Here is a 14,955-nt window from a genome sequence, read left to right on the forward strand (position 1 = left end):
TATGGTTGAAGAAACGGAATTAATTTTACTTGCCTCTGTATGGTTGATTAAAATATCATATTTAGGTTGGGCACAGTGGCTCTCACCTGTAATCCCAGCACTTTGGGAGGCTGAGGCAGGTGGATCACCTGAGGTCAGGAGTTCGAGACCATCCTGGCCAACATGTTGAAACCCTCTGTCTACCAAAAATACAAAAATTAGCCGGGTGTGGTGGCACACACCTGTATTCCCAGTTACTCGGGAGGCTGAGGTGGGAGATTCACTTGAACCCGGCAGGCAGAGGTTGCAGTGAGCTGAGATCCTGCCACTGCACTCCAGCCTGGGCGACAGAGTGAGACTCTGTCTCAAAAAAAAAAAAAAAAAAAAAAAAAAAAATTGATATTTAGCAGTTGGTAAAGTATCAGCATTCCTGTTTCAATGGAAAATCTAGGATCTGAGAAGTTAAATAACTCATCCATGGTCACAGAGTTAGTGAGTGGAAAAGTTGCAGGTCAACCAAAATTAACTTAGTTATTTGTATATTGAGTAAAGGTTTTTGCTTTTTTCAGAATAAGCCAAAATAAATATTTAATTGATTGTTTTCTTTTATAATGATAACTCTGTTTGTTTTGTTAGTCTGACTCTTCTTCTCCTTCTCCTTCCCCTTCCCCTCCCCCTCCCCCTCCCCTCCCCCTCCTCCTCCTCCTCCTCCTCCTCCTCCTCCTCCTCCTCCTCCTCCTCCTCCTTCTTTTTTTCACAGGGATGGTTTTAGATTGTCATCTCATGAAGCAGCTTCTAGTTTTGGCGATGATAGACTACTAATAGAAAAATTTATTGATAATCCTCGTCATATAGAAATCCAGGTTGGTACATTTAAGATGCTTTTTCATTATTATGACTTTAAAATAATATCATTTAATCCTATTGGAATTATCTTTTCTTCCATTTAGAATGATTGTGAGTTGTGCCTTTAGAATCTGTTGTACTTTCTGTTAAAGTGCTAGGATGTTGGTTGGGATTGGGAATGATAAAAAATCTACCTCCAAAAAAAAGCATTCCCAAGATAGCCGACCAGGCTAATCTCCTTCCAAGACTGGGCCATTATAGGGCATTTTTTAAAAAAGAAAAGTGCCTGACCTGGACTCCTGTGCTGCTTCAGTTTACCAAATGTCCGTGTAGCTTGCTGTGACAGGTGTTCTGCTAGGAGCTGGTTGTATAGAGATCCATAAATCATTTCTTCTATTCAGTTTAAGATATTAATCCTTAAAGTGGTTATGTAGGGGCATAGATTTTGGCAAAACAAAGTGGGTTTTCTAAAATAAAACAGGGAAGAAGACAAGTCTGTTGAAGTTTTCATTTGCCTGTTGAAAATGCCTTCATGCTAATTTTATATATTATGACTATGAATTGATAGGTAACAGCTAAAATTGATAAAAACAAATGTCAAATTAGAAACAATGAATTTTAAGTATTTTTTTAAATCTTAATTTGGTGTGGAGAGAGAACCAGATAAATAAAAGGTTATTTGCTGACCTTATATTTTCTGACAGGGGCATGATATAAAAAGTCCTAGATTCTGTCAGTTTATTCTTTAAGTTTAATGGTCACTTTCATAGATATTATTTATGGGTGGAAAATCATCATTTAGATCCTCAAATTTTCTAAAGTGAGAAAAAATATCCAAACTTATATAATCAGTTGGATGTTTTACAACATTGAACACAGTTTATTTCTGAGGCTAGCAGGCTTTGTTTTTGCCTTTTTAAAAAGATTTTCTAAATTGAGATATCATATGTGTATATATATATATATACACACACAGTGAAATCCATAAATCTTAAGTGTACAATTCAAGACAATTTCTGTACACACACATCTAATTGTGTAACAACCATCCAGGTCTAGGTAGAGAATGTCCCATCACACCTCTTCCCAGTCAATCCCTACCTATGGCCGCCAAAAGTAACTGCTGTTCCTATCTGATGTCATAGATTAGTTCTTAAATTGCATAAATGAAATCCAGTGATGTACTCTGTCACATCTTCTTTTTCACACATCATTGTATCTTTGAGATTCTTCCCTGAGGCTCTGTTGTCCTTTGCTTCTAAGAATTGCTCTGTGCTCTCCCATTGTTTGACTCACTTGCAATTTATCCATTTTGTTATTAATGAATCTTTGGGTTTTTAGTTTCTTTATATTAGAAATAAATTGCTATGTCTTTTTATGAGCATATATACATCTCTAGGATAGACTGAGGAGAGGTATTGTTGGACTACATAGTAAGGTTATTTTTAGTTTTAGTGGGTACTCTGGTTGTACTAATACATACTCCCACCAGAAATACATGAGAGTTTACATTGATACCACCCCTGCCAATGTCTGATATTTTCAATTTTTGAAAACATTTAGCCATATTAGTGGACTTACGATGGTATGTCTGTTTAATTTGCATTTCCCGGATGAGTAATGATGTTAAGCATCTGTTTATAAGTTTATTGACCATTTGAATGGCTTATTTTGTGAAGTGACTTCTCAAACTTTCATCCTTGCCTTCCTTTTTCAAATTAGATTTTTAAAAATTACTGGAGTGTCTGAGTTCTGTATCTATTTTGTTTATGAGTCCTTTGTCAGATGTATGTATAGTGTATCCTTCTCCCTTCCTGCGGCTTGCCTGTTCACTTTGATAATAATGTCTTTCAAAGAACAGAAGTTCTGAATTATAGTGAAGTCAAGTTTAAGTCTACTTTGTGTACCCTAGTTAGGAGTTTTTTTGTTTTAGGTATGATATTTAAGTCTGTTACTCTCCTTTACTTATTATTATTTTGTTTGTTTGGTGTGAGGCAGGGTCAGAGTAATTTTTAAAATTCTGATATCCACTTTTTCCAGCATCATTTATTGCAGTGACCTTTTGTTGCAAATTAAGTGAGATTTAGTCATTGTCTTAACTATTTTGCTTTTACAATAAATCTAGAAACCTGATTTTGTAAGTGGTCTAAATGTATTGTTTTTCTGCAGATAGTTTTCATTCTCTTTAGGTTCTTTGAATTTCCATGAAAATTTTAGACTTCACCTGTCAACCTGTTCCCCCTACAGACACCTACACCTACACCCACCCCCTCCCACCTCCACCTCCACTTCCACACACCCCATCTGATGGGAGATTTGTATTTGGGTCGTATTGAATCTAGAGATTATTCTGGGGAGTATTGACATCTTAACAATGTTGAATTTTCTTCCCTCCCTCCCTCCCTCCCTCCTTCCCTCTTTCTGACAGAATTTTACTCTGTCTCCCAGGCTAGAATTCTGGATATTTTGTGAAGGTAGACCAGATTTTCTAATAGATGGATGTTATGTACAAGAAAAAAAAATAAGGTGATTTTAGGGTTTTTGCCTGAGAAATGAGAAGAATGGAATGGGCTTTTACTGAGATAGGAAAGACTGTGAGATGTGCTTGTTTTCAAGGGAGGAAATCAGGTTATAAAGTTGGACAAATCAAGGTTGAAATGCCCATTAGATATCTAAGTGTAGATGTTGAGTAGACAGTTGGCTATTTAAATCTGTAATTTAAGGGAGATATTTAGCTTGTCCTTCTTGTAAGATCCTAGGGGCAGAATTAATTTTGTCCTTCACTGTACTCCCCATCTAGCACTTGTTCACACTAGTGGAAGACCACTTAGGTAGGCTGTTTTATCTTTAACTAGTTGAATTTCCTAATAGGCCATGAGGTCCTTGAGGGTAGAGAGTAGGTCTTACTCATTTGCTGTCCCCAGCAACCAGACCATTGCCTTTCACATTACTAATACTCAATAAATGTTTGTTATTTTGTGTTAAATAATTACATACCTAGATCAGATTTTTAGTTTATTTTATTTAGCCATGGCATACAGCCTGGGTGATATTTTTAAACATAAGTGAAAATGCCTCCCAGTAACTTAAATAGGCCACACAGATGTTCTCATATCTGATCTATACTTAGAAGGGCTTTTAGTTTACTTTTCTTTAGTTTCCACTTATTTATTTATATTAATTTCTGCACATGATAAAGGGTAATTAATAAAAGTGAGCATCCCTTTTACTCTATCTCTAAGTTCTCTAGTTTCTGTCCCTAAATGCAGGCACCGTTACTGTTTCTTGGCTATTCCTCCATACATAGTCTATGAAGTATATGTGTGTATGTCACCTGTTATTTTTCACATGAGCCATTATATACTATGTCCTTTCCACAGTGAAACTGCACTGGCAGTGTGAATGGCACCTCTCTTTGTGGCGTAAACTAGTATTTCTCAACCAGGGCACTACTAGCATTTCCTGGGTTGGGTCTAGGGATACCAATAGGCTTGCATTATGTGACATTGTCTATTATAATAAAGCTTTTTCAGGAAGCAGTATAGCTTAGAGATTTTTCTACATTCAGTATGTGTAAACCTATAAAATTTTTTAAAAACTCATGATGCATTTAAGGATTAACTTCCCTTAAAAGCAGTATTTACTTATAATGTTTTCTGATTACATGGCTTCCTCATTTATTTAATGGAATAAATAATCAGCAAATCATTTCTGTTGAATGCCTAGTAAGTGCACAGAATTTTTAAAAAATGAACTGGGAGACCATACAGAATTTAGAGAAGAACAAACTCTTGATTCTGTATATGAATCTGATATTTTATAGTTGGAAATATTTCTGAGAATTCATGGTTATTTTGGCTTTATTTCTTGGAGACTGTCTACTTTTACTTTCTTGTCAACTAGAATTTAAAAAGAGGTTGAGAGTTATTTTAATGATTTCAAATATTTTTAGATTTACTTCATGCAGCCACCTTGGAGTCTTAGAAAATTCCACCTTATTGGCATTTTATTGCTGTTATGTTTTCCTTCATTGCTTGGAATCATTCTTGAGTTTCAGAAAGGGTTTGTTCCTAAAAAATAACTTTACAGTCATATATTAACTATTTATTTTACATTTTACCAATTATAACCATGATCTTTATTTGATTTTTTTCAGAAGCCATATAAAATATTAAGATTGATATTACCTGCTGTTTATTTATAATGCACAAAGAAACAGAATGACTTGTCCAGAGAAGTTGCATAGCTGTTTGGAACTAAAATTAGTGCCTGGTCTTTTGGCTTCTAAAACAGATCTTACCTCTGTAAACCTAATATATGTATTCAGAAATATACATCAACTCCTTAAATCTGAAAATAGATTGGTCCATTTCTGAAAATCAAATGTTCTAGGCAAAAATTTTAATGAAGAGGTGCTTTTGAGTTTCCAGATTTAGCTGAAAAGATACATGTTAAATTTGAATTTCAGATTAGCAGTGATTTTTTTAAATCGTTGTTCCATGTAAACTTGGGACATAGCTAGAAAAAAATTATTCATTGTTTATCTGAAATTTAAATGTAGCTGGGTATCTTGTATTTTATCTGGCAATCTCAGCTTATTTTCCATTATAGGCTGAATGTATCTCTTAACTGAAATGCTTGGGACCAGAAGTGTATCAGATTTCAGATTTTTTTGGGTTTTGGAATATTTGCGTTTATACCTGCTGGTTGGGTATCCCTAATCTGAAAATTCAAAATGCTTTAGTGACCATTTCCTTTGAGTGTCATGTCAAAAAATTTCAGCTTTTGGAATATTTTGGATTTTAGATTTTCAGGTTAGAGATGTTCATTGAGTATTGCAAATGGGAAAAACTATTATGTTTGTATATTAACTCCAGACCTTTAGCAGTTTCCTAGAACAAAAATAAACCACAGTAAAGACATCCATAGATAAATAACAGATTACATATTGGGTGGAAATGCATACAATGTCATTTCCCAATCAACAGACATTTAATAATGTTAACATCAAGCAGATGTTTGTAATAAAGCTGTGGTGGCACTCCACAGCAACACTGACATCCAGTGTTTATCGCCTTCACTAACACTCAGTGTCCTTCACAAAATTTGTACGACTGATTCTAATGTTTTACTCATTGTATTTGAAAGGTGATATGAACACTTTTTCCTCAAATCTTTTTGATAAAAACGTTTTATTGAGCTTTGGAGTAATAAGTATAGTTTTCCTTTGTTAACATGAATCAAAATAATGTTTTGAGAGGTATGTATATACTATGAGGTTTGAATATCAAAAACCAAGAGATCTTGCATGGGGAAAATATTAACCATCATCTACTTTGTGGGTGTGGTTATATGGTTTTTCAAATGGTATTGCTCTTTCAGGTTCTAGGTGATAAACATGGGAATGCTTTATGGCTTAATGAAAGAGAGTGCTCAATTCAGAGGAGAAATCAGAAGGTGGTGGAGGAAGCACCAAGGTAAGTCTCTCCTAAGGAACATTTATAAAGCGGCTGCTTTTATGCATTTCATTCATTCATTCATCATTCACTGACTCATGCATTCAGAGACAGGGTCTCACTCTGTTGCCCAGGCTGGAGTGCAGTGGTGCAATCACGGCTCACTGCAGCCTCCACCTCCCAGGCTCAAGTGATCCTCCCAACTCAGCCTCTTACGTAGCTGAGACTACAGGCAAGTGCCACCATGCCCAGCTAATTTTTGTATTTTGTAGAGATGGGGTTTTGCCATGTTGCTCAGGCTGGCCTTGAACTCCTGGCCTCAAGAGACTAGCCCACCTCAGCCTCCCGAAGTGCTGGGATTCTAGGTGTGGGCCACTGCACCCAGCCACATTTCTTTTTTTATTTGTTTGCTTTATCGGCTACAATTGCACTAATGTTCATGTAGACTCTATTACTGCATATTTTTATAATTAAGAATTTGTTACTTGATTTCCTCAGTGCTTTAATGTGTAAAAGTGAGAGAATACTTGAAAAAGAAGTGGATTTTTATTAGAGGAGAAAGTTGGTAGACAGCCAACTGTGACTTCTGCAGGCTTCTAGGAAGTATGGAACCTGGTGGTATTTCATGGGATTTCTGAGATATATATGCCTTCTAGACTTTCATGTTGGTGAAGCGTTCATGAAGTTGGTCCTGAATTTATCCTACCATGAAAGGCTTCTGGAGTGTGGTTCTAGGAAATTCCTTGAATTATCAGAGCCACTTTGGGTACTTCTCCAGGGCACCTTTCATGAGTTTGGTGTATGGGACCTCATTTCTCATTGATGCTAGGTTGCTATTTGTATATACTCTGGTATTCTCTTTGTTCTTAAAAATCCTCAAGTGAGTGTTCCTAGTAATTTTTAATTACCAGACACTAAGAAGTATAGCTTATTGTAGCTTTAATCAGCAGAGCTAGCATATCTTGATATAATGCCTATATAGTTTCTGAAAATAGTAAGTGAGAATGTGAGTATATTTTTAATCCCAGAGTAATGGTAAAAATTAAACTCTATTTTAGTTACATTGGTTTTTAAAAATATGGCATGGTGTATTAGTTTTAAAACATGGACCCCAAATCCTTTGCCATTTTTCTCTTTGAGCAGTGAGGGGAAGGATCATTGTTCCCTTTTCTTGATTTTGTGCTCTATGAATGCTTGACCCATAGACTACTTAGAAGTGATGCTGTGCCAGTTTCCAGGCCAGGCCTTGGGAAACTGCCAGCTTCCACTTCCTGTTCTCATGGGATGCTTGTGCTTACACACCAGCCAGTTTGCTGTGAAGAACTGTGTAGCTTACATAAGATGTGGCCATCTAGTTGTCAAGGCCCAGGAACAGGATGTAAGAAGGGAGGAAGAAGAAAAGCCAAAGAGAATCCTCTTCCTGTGTCTTTAGGAAGATCCTGGAAGGTGCTGAAGCGAATTACTTGGTGTTGATCTGAAGTTAGACACTTAAGCTAGGGAGACTTGTAAATATCTTTTTCATAAGAAACCATGTGCTGAGCTAGAACTAGTACTGTAGTACTGCAGTATGGAGGAAGGGGAAAAAGGATACCACTGGAACAGTAAGAGTCTTCAACACACATGTCTTGCAATTTTCTGTTTCCTTGACTGATTATCAATTCCAATTCAATTAACATTATGTTTTTAGTAAAAACCTACTCAAGTCTTACCTGGGATAGAAATCTTTCCCAGACTGGGAACCTTGAATCATAAAATGTGTTTGTTTTTTCTCTTTGTCTAGAAATATAAACTTTTCATAATGAATACCGTATCTACTTATTTAGAGGAAAAAAGGAAAATTTACAGCAATAGGAATCAAAATGAAAAAACTAGAACTCATCATTAATACTGACCTCATATGTATTTGTACACTGTGAAATGTTAAAATAAATGGAATGTGTAGTTTTCAGTTCCTGGAGTAAGAATCGGCTGGGCACGGTGGCTCACACCTGTAATCTTAGCACTTTGGGAGGCTGAGGTGGGAGGATTGCTTGAGCCTAAGAGTTTGAGACCAGCCTGGACAACATAGTGGGACCTCATCTTCACAAAAAAATAAAAAATCAGCTGACTGTGGTGGCATATGCCTATAGTTCCAGCTACTTGGGAGGCTGAAGTGGGAGGATTGCTTAACCCCAGAGGTTGAGGTTGCAGTGAGCCGACATCATGCCACCAGATTCCAGCCTGGGTGACAGAGCCAGACCCTGTTCTTCCCCACCCCACCAAAAAAAAAATTAAAAAAAAAAAAAAAAGACTCTACTAATGTGCTTTGAGGGCAATGCTAGCTAGGGTCACTCATATCTCTGGATATCTAGCAGGGCTTTTGAAAAGGGCAAGAGCAAGATCAAATAGGAGAAAGATAGAGTTTCACAGAGCTGCACTGAGATCCTCCAAATGTTATGCTATTAATTGTTAGTTGGGTTTTTTTTTTTTTAGTTGCGTTAATTTTGTCAGCCAATTATTGTTGAAATGTCATCTAGTCTATACATTAGGTTAATGCAAACTATATTATAGATAATTCATAACACTTGAACTCATTGATTTATTCTAACTTCACCAAAAGGGAGACAGTAGGAAGTACACTTCCCACCTGTGAACTCTTTCCCTTCCCCCACCCCAATCCAACTTGAATATATTCAAGTCTCTGAGTCTAACTAGCAATCTATATGAAATAGAAATGTAATATGAATGTGAAAAGACACCGTGGGGTTGCATGCAGTTGAACCAACAATGTGAGGAATAAGACAGTAAAATGACCAGATCCTTGGCCAGAAAATGGGGAAGGGGCATTACAGATTAAAAGGGTCTTAAGAGAAAAACCAATCAAATGCAGTTTTGGACCTTATTTGGATCCTGATTCAAAGAAATCAGCTGTATCAAGATATTTATGAGATAGAGAAATTTGAATACCAAGTGGATATTAAATGCCTTTAAGGAGTTCTTGTTTTTTGTGTAGTTGTGTTACAAAAGGGCACTTTATCTCATAGAAACAGATATGTATGTTTTTACAAGTGAAATGATACCTAATTTGGGATTTACTTTAAAAACAATAAAGGGTGGGCCTGGTGGAGAAGTGGGCAAGTAGCATAGATAAAGCCAGAGTGGCCATGTATTAATAATTGCTATATATTGGAGGCCGCTTCATGCAAGTTTTTTATACTATTCCATAATAAAGCTTTTATAGCATGTCATCTCAATCCTGCTCATTTGAGAATAATTTTAATCCACAAGTAGAAAAGTAGTTAATGTTTTGTTTCTCAGAGCCTTTCTTTCATAGAAGCAAAATCTGTGAAAATGCAAAAGTGGTTTGATGATATTTTTTGGGGGGTTTGTTGAAGTCATTTTAGCTTAACTTGCCTGCTTGAAGGTGGGTTTGGTATCTTGAAGCCAAACGTGCAGGATTTAGTGGATGTATTGCTGATTCTTGTTATTTGTGGCAGTTATGTTCTCTAAAGTCACCTTGATTACTGAATTAGTGAACACTGAATAATTGCTCCTGGGGAAATACAGGGTTAGGTTCCTGTGAGCCTTTGCTTTTAACATTTTCCTCAGTGGATTAATACATAATTTTGTTTTATGTATATTTCTCATTTAATATCTGTGGTTGATTCATTAACAGTGAACTCACAATCCTGGCCAACAAGACTATAACACATGCCTGAGTAAAGCTTATCCCACACATTTTCTCCAGACAGTACTTCATGGCCTTCTTGCACATGGGAACCCCAGACAGCACCTAAGGACAATGCGTGGTGGGCCATTTCACACCGTGAAATGACACACACACACACAAATGCAAAAAAGTCACACTAAATAGACCTTGAAAAGGATGCTTGTTATAGTATGAGCATTGAAACAAGAAGGGAGAGCATCACCTTGTTCAGCCTTAGCATGCTGGAGTCTCAAATTTTTCACCTCTCTGCATTTGTTCACAAAGGACCATGAAAGCGCCTTAAGTATTGATTTTGGGGTTACAAATAAATTTCAGCAAGTAGGCCAATTTGTAAATATGGACTACATGAGCAATGAGGATTGATTGTGTATGTTAGATACTAAGAAGTTATTTTTCTCCCAGTTTTTGGCTCGAAGCAATTCTGAATATATATGTTAAATATTAGAAGTTGAAGAGTAGTTGTATATTTTGTAAATGGATTGAAGTTGCAGAATAATGTGAAAAGTTCAAATGTTAGTTTTATACAAATCTAAAGTTGACTTATTTAAGCATGTTATGCTTAATAATATAGTCAACATATATTATAAAACATATATAAAGCATATTTTGAATTCTTAAATTGGTATAGATGGTCTATATCTGAGTAAACTTTAAGAAAATATTTATGTAATGCACACAAAAGATGACTTGATTTTTGTCCAAAATGTAGACAAACACTTTTTCTGTATATGTAGCATTTTTTTGGATGCGGAGACTCGAAGAGCGATGGGAGAACAAGCTGTAGCTCTTGCCAGAGCAGTAAAATATTCCTCTGCTGGGACAGTGGAGTTCCTTGTGGACTCTAAGAAGAATTTTTATTTCTTAGAAATGAATACAAGACTCCAGGTAATGACAACTGTTTTTTATTCCTCTCCATGCCTCTGTACTTTACCCTTCCTTCTCCACCCCTTTTTGTTTTATAAATGTTAAAAAATTAACTCCATAAAGTGTTAAATAAAGATTTAGTTTTTATGCTTGTGTTAAGACATCTGTTAGGAATGACGGATAAGTATCCCTCTAAAGTTCAATAGCTAGACCTCTGCTTTGTCACTGTTAATACTTTATGTTGGAAATACCACTTTGTTTTTTTCTTGAACCTTTCTAGATGAACTGTATTTGTCAGTGTGTATGTGCTGTTAAGAAAAATTACTCTAGATATTACAAATAGGAAGTGATTCAGTGATTGCAAAATCTTTGGAAGGATGGAGGAAGGAAGGGTACCCAGAGTGAACTTTGGGAGTGATTCCCACTGCTGTACCACTCAGCCAGGCTCCCACAGGAACCGGCACCTCTGCCACAGTGAGGAGGTTGAGAATTAAGTGGCTGCCCTTCGAACTGTTGGCTTTGGGGGACATACTTCCTTAGTTCTAACCAAATCTCAGGAAGCTACTGGCTTTGTAACCGGTGGCTTTATTTCCTTCCTTCTTCTCTTTTTTCTTTTGTTTAAATTGTGAACTATACAGAAACATACATAGAACACAGGTGAATAATTGAAAACGTATTATTATAAAGCAAAAATCAATGTAAACATCAACTGGGTCTAGAAATATTTACAAAACAGCCAGCTCTTTTTACACCAGCCTCATTTTCTTCTCCTTCTCAATGATTCTGATTCCCCCTCCATCTCCCCTGGAGCTGTCTCCTATCTGACTGATTTCTCAGAACCTTCAGTTTTCATATCATTCTTCCTTTGAATTACACATACCTAAGCAGCATTATTACTTTTGTTTGTTTTTTAAAACTATGTTAATGGGATCATATAGTATTTGTTCTTTTGTGCCTGGCTTCTTTTTTCAGCATGGCATTCGTGAGATTTGTGCTATTTCATGGAACTCCTGTATGATACATTTTCTAAGAAAATGCCACTATTTCTTTATCTATTAGATTTCTGTAGATAGTTTATTTCCACTTTTATCGAATTTGTGTTCGTTTGCTAGGACTACCATAACAAATGATCATTAACTGTAGCTTAACACAACAGAAATTTGTTCTCTTATACTTCAGGAGGCCAGAGTCTATCATGCAGGTTCCAGCTGAGTGGGTTCCTTCCTGGGGCGTTGGAGGGAGAATCCACTCCATGCCTCTCTCCTGGTTCTGGTGTTGCCGACAGTCCTTGGTGTTCCTTGGCTTTGGCAGCATAACTCTAATCCCTGCCGCAGTTGTCACGTTGCCTTCTCTCTGTGCATCTCTGTGTCCAGGGTTCCTGTTCTCTATAGGGACACTAGTCACGTTGGATTCAGGACCCTTCCCATTTAGTACGGCCTCATCATACCTGATTTCCTCTGCCAAGATCCTGTTTCCCAGTAAGGTCGCGGTCACAGGTTGTGGGTGGATGTGAATTTTGACGGGATACTCTTCAGTCCAGTACACCATTAAAAAACACATGTGACCTACAGAGATAAATAGATTAGTACTTGCCTAGGACTGGGGTGGGTGAGTGGGGGGATTATGGGCTGATGGCTAAGGGGTGGAATAGGACAGGAGAGACTGAGGAAGGCATACTTATGCCTGAAAACAGTGTCAGCTCTTCTTCCATTAGGCCCTTGGGGGAGGGGGTGGGTGGGAGCGGGTGTTGAGTCACTGCAGGCAGGAGCTGGGTCGAGCTTAAGCCTTCCTGCTGTGGTTTTCTCACATGCACCAAGGGGCTGCTTGTGGGGTTTCTGCATGCCTGCTTCATCCTGAGCTTGAGGGCTTGCCTCTGACCCTGTGCTTCATGGGAGCCGTGTCTTCGTGCCTGTGCCTCTTTCCCAGAGGGAGACTCCTGTGCCCTGGTTAGCCCTACCATGGGTGCAGGAGGGCTGTTTTCTGTTCCTGTGCCTTGGCGGTAGACCGTCCTTGTGTCCTTGAACTTTGAGGTGAGTTCAGTAGTGGCCTTGCCGCTCCCCAGCTGTTGGGAAGCTGATGTTCTGGGCTCCACGTGGATTTATACCTCTTTCCTGATGGTTATCTTTTGCGTGCTGTGGCTGTCTTCATGCTTTTACTCTCGACCTACCTGTTTGAAGACGGTTCACGTGTGCCTCTGTAAGCAGTGTATAATTTTTCAGCCCAGTTTGATGTGTTTGTCTTGTATCTTGACCATTTGCTCCTTAGAAAGTTAACAGAAATGCTGGTATATTTGAGTTTAAATTTCTAATTTTTAAAAATGTTTTCTTCTTGTCCAATCTCTGGCCTTTTTCCTTTTTTTTCTTTCTTTTGCAGTATTTATCATTTAATTTTTTTCCTGTACAAGTTTGGGGGTTATAAATACTGCTGATCTTTTGGTAGAACCTCTATGTTACAACATACATCCTTAATGTATCAAAATCTGATAACAGTATCTTTTCACCTGAGCTGCCGGACTGACAAGGGAGCTTAGAACGTTTAAAGTCCGTTTACTGTCTCCTGAGTTGGGTACAATTATCCCCCAAGGCCATTTCTCTTATTATTTTAGTCATCATTCATTCCATTCCTCCCACATATTTACCTTTTCTTTATCTTTGTTTCTGGTAGTTTCTTTTAGAGGTTTACTTGGGACAAACTTTTTGTTGACAGCCAATGACTTTATGTTGCCTCGTTCATGAAATGCGTTTTTGCTCTTCTTAGACATCTTGGCTGTGTGTGGTGGCTCACCCCTGTAATCCCAGTGCTTTGGGAGGCTGAGGTGGGAGGATCCCTTGAGCCCAGGAGTTCAAGATCAGTCTGGGTAACATAGTGAGAACCTGTCTACCTGTCTGTACCCAAAAAAAAAAAAAATTAAAAATCTTAGTTTAGCCAGTATTTTTTTCAATTTATTGAAAATATTATTTCACTATTTCTGGTGAGACTTCCCCACTCATTCTGCATTCTGCTTATTTGGACATAATTGCTTTTTTCTTTTGGTAGCATTTATTAATTTCTGTTTTTGTTAGATATCCTTTAACTTTTTGCTGATTCATTTACATGTATACGTGGAATTCATTGACTATTTTATCTGTAGATTAATGTCTTTTAATATTTTTTTGGAAATTCTCCACCATTATTACTTCTGGAACAATCTCACACACAGATGAATAAACGTATAACTTTCATTTTAGACCTCCTTAATATATCTCTTGTGTTTCTTATGCTCTCTTTGATATTTTTCATCTTTTTTGGATAATTTCTTCTGTCTTTCTTACCTTCCCTTATGCTGTATTTAATTAATCAATCACGCATTGAGTTCCTGATTTCAATTGTTTATATTTCAGTTCTGAAATTTCTATTTGGTTCTTTTAAATATATGATTCATTGGTTTTTATCTTTTCTTGTCTCCTATTTGAATTTTCAATTTTGGCTTTTATTTTTTGAACATAATTAGCTTATTTGTTTTGTAGTACATGTCTGATAATGTTGACATATGCAGTCTTATGACTACTTGTATTAACTGCTTTTTATGCTGTTTCTTGGTTGTACTGTTGAGTTCCTGTTGGGCCTTGTTATTATACTGTCATATACAGTTATTTTAAAAACTGTTATTTTATTAATCAAAACCTAGGATGATGGATTCTTTCTTATAGAGATTTTTCAATTTTTTTTCTGCCATATGCCTATGGACAGCAGTATTTTGTGACTACGGCAATCTAAGCTCAAAGTGTAAGGCTCGTTGAACTCCTGAGGGGATACACAGCCCGGTTGCAGTTCTAGAGAATGGTTGGTTTTATTCCAGTTCAGTCTTATCTTGAGGTTGCATTCCTTTATGGTGCCCACTGCAAGTGGGGGTAGTTTATCAGGGTTCTTTGATAAACTGATACTTTGGTGGCCTCTTGTCTTCATGGTTATGCTTTTGATTTCTTGATGCCACCAAAAGTATAGCTTATATTCATAGTCCTTTTTTCCTGGAATGGCAAATGACTTTAGGGCAAAAATGGTATTGAGTGTTGGATTTGCAGATCTGTGTTTTCATCTTGGTTTTGGCTGGTCCCTTCGTAT

The 14,955-nt window shown here is 37.0% G+C and overlaps 1 protein-coding gene across 7 annotated transcripts in view; it reads left to right on the forward strand.

Annotated features, from left to right (window-relative positions):
* Positions 1-14,955, forward strand: part of PCCA (propionyl-CoA carboxylase subunit alpha) — a 439,915-nt gene that overhangs the window by 171,882 nt on the left and 253,078 nt on the right. For all 7 annotated transcript variants that reach the window (XM_030813631.1, XM_030813630.1, XM_030813633.1 and 4 more), the window contains 3 exons: positions 740-842; positions 6,208-6,302; positions 10,725-10,875. In XM_030813631.1, coding sequence (XP_030669491.1) covers positions 740-842; positions 6,208-6,302; positions 10,725-10,875 — 349 coding nt within the window. The remainder of the gene's footprint in view (positions 1-739; positions 843-6,207; positions 6,303-10,724; positions 10,876-14,955) is intronic.

Source organism: Nomascus leucogenys, chromosome 5, assembly GCF_006542625.1.
Source record: "Nomascus leucogenys isolate Asia chromosome 5, Asia_NLE_v1, whole genome shotgun sequence".
NCBI lineage: Eukaryota > Metazoa > Chordata > Mammalia > Primates > Hylobatidae > Nomascus > Nomascus leucogenys.